At 36.7% G+C, this 7,994-nt stretch overlaps 1 protein-coding gene across 4 annotated transcripts in view; it reads left to right on the top strand.

The window, feature by feature from the left end:
• Positions 1 to 146: 146 nt before the first annotated feature.
• Positions 147 to 7,994, top strand: part of itga7 (integrin, alpha 7) — a 41,831-nt gene continuing 33,983 nt past the window's right edge. For 2 of the 4 annotated variants that reach the window (XM_024270208.2, XM_024270206.2), the window contains exon 1: positions 148 to 816. In XM_024270208.2, the coding sequence (XP_024125976.1) occupies positions 599 to 816 (218 nt within the window). In that variant the 5' untranslated portion in view covers positions 148 to 598. Of the gene's footprint in view, positions 817 to 7,994 lie in introns of all 4 variants that reach the window. The other 2 variants (XR_002919023.2, XM_024270209.2) reach the window with 2 other exon arrangements.

Here is a 7,994-nt window from a genome sequence, read left to right as displayed (position 1 = left end):
AAAAAAAAAAGTTCAAATTTCTGTCAATTCTTTGAGTTACTAAGCTTTACAGGGTTCAGTTGTTAAAAAAAGTTCTTTTTTTCTTTTATCACACTCTTGGGTGTCTGGAAGAACTTTCTCGCCCTGATGGCACTCACTGGAGCCATCTTTTTTTTTTGTATCCTGACAACCTTGCCTGGTATTTTGGCACAAGTCCCTGGACTGTTGATGTCAGCTGACAGAGGGAGTCACCAGGAGGGGCGGGGAGCCTGAAGGAGAGAGGGGAGGGGGAGGAGTGAGCGGGCTATTCAAGGCACTTGTCCTCTGTCTCCCTCTGAGCTCTGAAGGGGGGGCGCACATGCATTGTGGGAAACGCACACACATCATAGTAGTGGACTGGAGCCGTTTTCACGAGCGCGCTGCAGAGTGACAGCAGCAAACGGAGCTCGGAGGCAAAAGCAGAGAGGCGTTCAAAGACGGCAGGAAAACTCTAAACTCTTCACTGGATTTGCCCCCCTTGATTTTTCCTCCCCTCTCTTTCAGCTCATGATCCATAAAAAGGAATACAATTTTCGCTTTTAGAAGTGAACTTGCTGCGCGTGAGGACCTGCGCCCCGCTATGGCAGCCCTGATGGGACACGGGAACACGGTTTGCCTTTCATCTTCTTTTCCCAGGCTTTGGACTGCTTTCATCTGGACAGCTTTAGCGCTTTTCTGTCAAGTCTGGAGCTTCAACCTGGATACTACTCACACACTGCACAAGTTAGGAGACCGGGGGACATTCTTTGGTTTCTCTGTTGCACTTCACCAGCAGCTCACCCCTGAACCACAGAGCTGGTGAGTGGATGACTGCAGTCCTGTTTGTTCACATTTTCATATCTGAGGCACTTTTTTTCTCTATTATTATGCACCTGCTTCAAATGCCTCCAAAGTAGCACTTCTCCCCTCTTCTCTCTAGCAGTTCTGCACTAGGGATGAGTTGCCAGTTTTCTCTGCTGCATTGCACTAAAAGCTCTGAGGCTATCAAGCAAAGTGTGCGGCAAAATCATGAAAAAAAAAGCTTTATAGTAAGGGAAGAATTGACTTAATTGATCGATTTAAACCCTTACCATCCAACCAGATCGATCTGCCTGAGGAAAATTGCTAATCAAATTGACCAAATGAAATAAAACAAATAAATAGATATTGGAAAATAGCACAGTAGATTGCACCAAGTGTAGGGCTGCCACGATTAATCGACTATTAAAGTAGTCGACCACTAATTTAATAGTTGATTAGTCTTTACTTTATATTATATGGAGTCGAAGTGTAATACAGTTAAAAGTTATTATGGATTCTGCTAGCTTTATTGGACTATTTTGGCATTTATTAAGTTTTTTTAGGCTATTTTGGAGTTTAGCTAATATTTTAGCTACATGCTAGCTATTTAGGTTAATTTAGGCTTTTTTTGTTTTCTATGCTATTTTGGAGTTTAACTAATATTACAGCTACATGCTAGCTGTTTTGGCAAATTTAGGGTTTTTCCATTTTTATTCTAATTTGGCATTTAACTAATGCTTGAGCTAGCTATCAGCTTCAGCGATTTCAGCTATCAATGTCAGCGTTTTTAGCTATCAGCATTAGCATCTTCAGCGACAAAGGTCAGCTTACAGCATTCACACTAGCATTATCCCAGGTAATACTATATATCTATTTTTTTGTTTTAAACTAATGATTGTTAAGTCGTGTGCTTCAAATCTAGTCTGCATATGACCTGAATAATCGACTAATCGGGAAAAATAATTGGTGATTAGTCGACTATCAAAATAATTGTTTGTGGCAGCACTAACCAAGTACCATTTTAGTGATGATCAAACCATTATTACAGTTAATTTTGCAATGACATGTGACCATACAGTGTGGTATAACGTTCTAATAATGTTCTATTTGTGGAGAAACAACAGTGGGCTGAACTTTAAGAAACTAAAATGTGAATGGATTTGTCATTCATTCTTGTTTACTTGTTTGTACATATATTTAATTTACACTTAATTATCTCGCAAAAAATACAAGGAATCTGAAAAACTTCACCTGCACTGTTCTGTACTCAGGTATTTATCTCTGAGTCACACTGGTCACATTTGTGGCTAAAGATGTTCTGGATCAATTTGAGGTTAGCAAATCGGATCGTTCAAAATAAGTCAATGTTATGATTTAAATCGTTAAAATGAATTGTTACACCCCTACTTTATAGTGAACTCTGAATTGTCAAAAGTCACAGCAACTGATCTCTTTTTTACTCTGGAAGTGATGTCACATTCAGAGCTGTCCAGGAAAATGTTATGTCGTGGCCGTAAATTAGCTCAAAAACGTACATTTGCTCTCCCATCAGCTGTTTCCCAAAAGCAACTGCATGTGTTTTTCAGTGTAATTCACATTAGCGCTGCTATTTCCTACCAGAGTGCATGAATAATGTATAACTACAGTGCATCTATAGAAATCTTTGTTACAAGACCTCAACTTAGATACTTCCTGGAGCTATAAGCAATCAATACTGGAGAGATGCAAATAACCATCTGGTTTAGTTGTAGAATGAGTCTATTTAACATGATTGCTATTTACTCTGGAGAAGGGCTGCATGATATGAGGAAAACTTGTAGTGTGCGATATTAGTGATTGATACTGAAATAAAGAAATGACTTGCTATACATAAGCAAAAAGTAAAACAAAAAAACAGCTATATACATCATTTCCATTTCACTGCAACAGTTTTATTTAAATAAGAGTCAAAATACCTTAGATTATACTCCAAATGACCCTCGTGTACATAAATGGTAGGCATCTAATGTAATATGGGTCCATTTGATTGGTCAAATGTGTCAAGTGCTCTATTTAGTTTAATGAGTAGTTTTAAAGCTGCCATAAGATCATTTAAACATTTAAGGGACATGTGTCAAAGTCCAGACCCGGGAGCCAGATCTGGTGCGCTGGGTAATTATATCCGGCCACCTATATAATTTTATTTTATCGTTATTAATTTTCCCAAATTTATCTTACGCTTAATTCTTACTTGTATAATTTTGACAAAGTATATTTTTATGGAGAATAAATATATATATATAATAATATTCCTGCCTGTTTTTAATTTTATTCATGTTAAAAAGTTAAGATTTTAAAGTTTTAAAAATTACCATTCTGTCAACTTTTTGGACTATTTTAGCATTTATAAATATTTTATAGGCTTTGTTGTTTAGCTAATATTTCAGCTACATGCTAGCTATTCTGGCTAATTTTGGTGTTTTTTGTTTTTTGTTTTTTATGCTTTTAGTTTTTTTTGAGTTAGACTAATATTTACACAGTAGTTTTTTGGGCTAATCTAGGCTTTTTCAGTTTTTTAGGATATTTTAAAGTTTAGCTTTTTTTTCAGCTACATGCTAGCTGCTTTGGCTTTTGTTTGTTTGTTTGTTTTTTAGGCTAATTTGGCATTTAACTAATATTTTAGCTGGCTATTAGCTTTAGTGTTTTCAGCTATCAATTTCAGCATCTTTAACGGCCAAATTCAGCTTACAGCATTCACATTAGCATTATTGCAGGCAATGCTATATATCTAGTTCATAATTATGTTAAAAAGTTACAGTTTTAAATTTCAGTTTTAATGTTCAGTAAATGTTTATCGTGTTCGGCCTGCAACCTAAGGTGTGTTTTGGATTTTGGCCCCTTGTGCGTTTGAGTTTGAGAGTCCTGATTTAAGGTAACCGTTTATCACAATTTACGCCTTCTTTTGAGATACGCATTATGCACAGGCTGATATTGCAATGACGATAAATTTGCAATTCATTGTAAATCCTTATACCCCTTCTTATAAATTTGGGATTTATTATTATAAATTTGTGACTTAATCTATTGTGCTTAATTTGTTAAAAAACTTCAAGCTACCATAAGATTTTTTTAGCAAGTTTGTAAACATTTAGAGTAATAATTTATTGCAATTTACACCGTCTATTGTGATCTGAGTATTGTACAGGCAGATATCGCGATGACAATAAATTTGCAGTTTGTTGTGAAAGCCTACTTCATAATATTTCATTTTTAAAAACCTCAAGCTACCTTAAGATTGTTTTTGCAAGTGTGTAAACATTTAACTGAATTATTTATTGCAATTAACACCCTCTTTTGTGATATGTGTATTGTAGAGGCGGATATTGGGTTGATGATAAATTTATGATTTATTGTACAGGCCTAGCCTATAGTTTCAAGAACTTTGTTCAGGTGAATTTAGAAGTAGTTTTTCAAACTTTAGTGTAAAAATTGTCTTTTGCTGTTCCTTGTATTATATTATGAAAAAAATCCTAAATTACAGGCAAACTTTACAAATACAAGAGGAGTCAAAAGTACATTCACTTTTTTCTCTGTTGTATTTAGTGCAAAGTTTACAGGAATATAATAAATCTAGCACTAAAGGCTAGAATGAATAGTCAATGTGCATGTTAGGGGTTCCTGTTTTGGACCTCCATTTTTAACCGTTGGCTCCTCAGTTTACTTGTGCTGTAGTCCTCCTGACGCCTGCTTTAATCAGGCAGAGTCATGTCGCCTATTTGCTTTTCAGCTGTAACATTTTTCAGAAACAGAGCATTATGAATCAGTTCTATCTTGTTTAGTGCTGTGGCCTGCAGTAAATAAGAAAGAAGACTGCAGAGAAAGGGAACACTGCTGCTGTAAGCACTGGAAGAAAGTCAATAAATGTCTGAAGTCAGAGGCTGATATAATGATGTAGTTGTACTGGAAAACGTGGCATGAATAATGCTGCTTCCAAGAGGCTGTGACATGAGCCTTGTGAGACCATCACTTATGAGGATGTTGTCTCTGATTTGGCTAGAATGAAATTTTTGGAATGTCAGTGCTGTGGTTAGGACGGTAGAAACAGTAAATTTGTGTGTATGGATGATTCTGGCACATCCAGGAAGCATTTTAGCCTATACAAATGTACGTTTTTTGATATATTTTTTTTTATTTTAGTTTTACTCAGAAATAAGACAGGTACGTTTAGAGCAGGGGTGTCAAACGTAGGTTGCGGGCGGAACAGGATAAACATTTATTGAACACACTAAAACTAAAATTAAAACTTTAAAACCGTAACTTTTTAACATAATTATGAACTAGTTTGAATACTGTAAGCTGAATTTGGCTGCTGATGATGCTAGTGCTGATAGCTGAAAATGCTGAAGCTGATAGCCACCAAAATATTGGCTAAATGCCTAATTAGCCTAAAAAACAAACAAAAAAAACTTATGTTAGCCAAAACAGAAAAAATAGCTAAACTTCAAAATAGCCCTAAAAAATGAAAAAAAGCCTAAATTAGCCAAAACAGCTAGCATGTAGCAGAAACATTAGCTAGTCTCGAAAATAGCCTAAAAAATTTTAGCAAATGCCAAAATGCTAGCAGAATGCCCATTTTTAAAACTTTAAAACCGTATATCTTTATTATATTAAGGAATAATAAAAAGGCAGAAATATTATTCCCGAATAAATCAACTTAAACCTTAAATAACTTTCAATATTTTACCCTCCTTAAAATTATATTTTGTCAAAATTATACAAGTTAGAAATAAGTGCAAGATAACATCGGGCTGTTAATAACAGTAAAATAAAATGATCTGGAGGGCCAGATATAATTACCCGGTGGGCCGGATCCGGCCCCAGGGCTTTGACGTTGACACATGTGGTTTAGAGGATGTGAAAAAATATGAAGTGAAAGAATGAACCTGGGTAGCATGACAAGAACCTTTTTAGATGAAATGACTCAGATCTCTGTGATGCACAGCTTTTCATAACAAGCTGCCACTATTATTGTGCTCATGTGATGTGCCGACACGAGCCAGAGTACCTCAAACTCACCGTAATTAGATGCGTTTGACTCATTTTTCTTTTTGTGTCTTGACAGTTTAGGTTACTGTCACCTGTGGCCATTATGTCTCTTCTCTTTGTCTTCAATGTTACCCGATTAAGGATGAAAATGATATCACGTCTTGTCATGAAGTTAGTCATGAAATGGTCAGACGGTCTGTAACCCAAGGAGCTTAATCCAAATTATTTAATGAAGCTCCAATACAGTGAAATGAACGTACATTGTGCTGTGATAGTGCTCTTCTGTCCAGTTTATGATATCTAATCACTGTTGTTCTGACGATTACTTACCCCACCCCAGAGCTCCCTTATGGTATGGCAGCAGAGGTCAAGGAAAAGGTGAACCCTTCTGACACAATGATCTCATACTGACTGTAAGGCGATCCTGGTCAGTGTCATGTCTCTAGGAAGCCCTCTGTCCATTGGGAGCCTTAGGGTATGCCATTGCAGGGTTAGAAAAATCATTTAATGTATTTGCCTTTATGAATCATAGGCCCCCCAGGTGAAGATGAGTACTCCTTCTGTTGTTGCTTCTGATTTAGAACAGTGGTTTAGTTAGTTATAGGTGTTTTTAGGATCAGTAATGTAGCTAAAGCCTCTTCAGAAGTATATGAGGGGGCTTCTGGTTCTGGTTCATTGGCTGGAGAACACCAGGAACCCCCTTGGTTTTAACCCGCACTCGTTAGCACATCTGATTTCAGATGCTTTGATTCTCTGATATAGGCTTGTATACCAACAACATTAATTTGATGTTTTCTTAAAGAGTCCAAGAAGATATAGCATAAAAATCAATCGTTTATTTTACAGCTTTACGTTTTTGGCAAAAAAAATCCCCAGAAATATTTGATGCATTAATTGATGCAGACAACATCAAAGCCACTCTATTACCACTTTTTTGTTTAGATCGATTACAGTATTTTAGATGATAAAAGCAGTGTCACAAGACCTTCATCGCATCCTGTCTAAAAATCTCGTAACATTATGTAGCTGTTTCTACTAATATTTATCTGTTCTGGAGTGTTGACACATGTGATTGCTGTACATTATTGTGGGTATTGTTGCAAAATGATTTGTTTCTCTGTCTAAAGATCTAAAGTTGTCCATGTTGCGTTGGTCTAGTAGAACATGCAGAAAAGTGTCTGGTTGCAGCAATGTTCATGTTTATATGCGGACCTGTTTTGGTGCCACTGGCGGCAAGAACACTGCCTCACCGCATGGGTGGCCTCAGGTAGCAAATATAGTTCCAGACATCTTGTCTGGTTTTGGCCTCACTGACAGAGAAAGAATGTCTAAAGCAGGAGTTCCTGAAGCTGCAGATCTTTTATTTCAACTGGGATTCATAAAAAAACCAAGAATCGTGTGATTTTCTAAGAGCACTGAAAGTCAAGTTCAAAAAAGAAGAATTTGCCAGTGGCCTTTTTATTATGATTATGTCATTTTTAGACAAAAAACAGTCGTTTTCTTGGCATAGCTTCTGTGAAACGGCAGTAGTTCTTTGCCTTTGACTTGTGCGGGAGACTGCTGGTGCAGAAGTAAGCCTCTGTTTATTTTCCCACATCAAAAATTAGCTTATCTAACTACAACAACGTATTTGAATATGTTCATCCAGATAGAACTGGGGGCGGGTGGGGGCAAGGTCCACAGCCATGACCAGCCGGAGGTGAGGTCCACAGCCAAGAACAGGAGCACAGGTGATCTACCCGGAATCTTCCCAGGAGTGGGAAAGAGAAACAACACGTGAATTGCACTGCATCAAACAGAAGTATTAATAGCTAAATAAAATAAGTAATGAAGAATAGAGGCGAAGAGAAGTAAATGGGAATCGAGGACAGAGCTGTAGCTGGAAGTAATTTGTTTTCTATGGATGATGTCACACTTGCTTGATCCAGTTCTCATATACAGTCAATAGTCATGGCACAATAAAACCAATGCTATTTCATTAGAGGAAAAATCCAGGGTGTTGAGACAAATAAAACTTTTTAAAAAGTGACTCACCCTAAAAGTGAAAATTATTCTCACATTTGTGCTAAACACAGATACCGGCATTAGACATTTACTTTAAATGAAACTCGAAAGTCTGCTTTCATATAATTTTGATATCTGTTCTTAAATAAGTTTTTTTTAATTTAACA

Source organism: Oryzias melastigma, linkage group LG5 (assembly GCF_002922805.2).
Source record: "Oryzias melastigma strain HK-1 linkage group LG5, ASM292280v2, whole genome shotgun sequence".
In the NCBI taxonomy this organism is placed as follows: domain Eukaryota; kingdom Metazoa; phylum Chordata; class Actinopteri; order Beloniformes; family Adrianichthyidae; genus Oryzias; species Oryzias melastigma.
The sequence above is the reverse complement of the archived record's forward strand: the minus strand, read 5'-3'. Positions and strand labels throughout refer to the sequence as shown.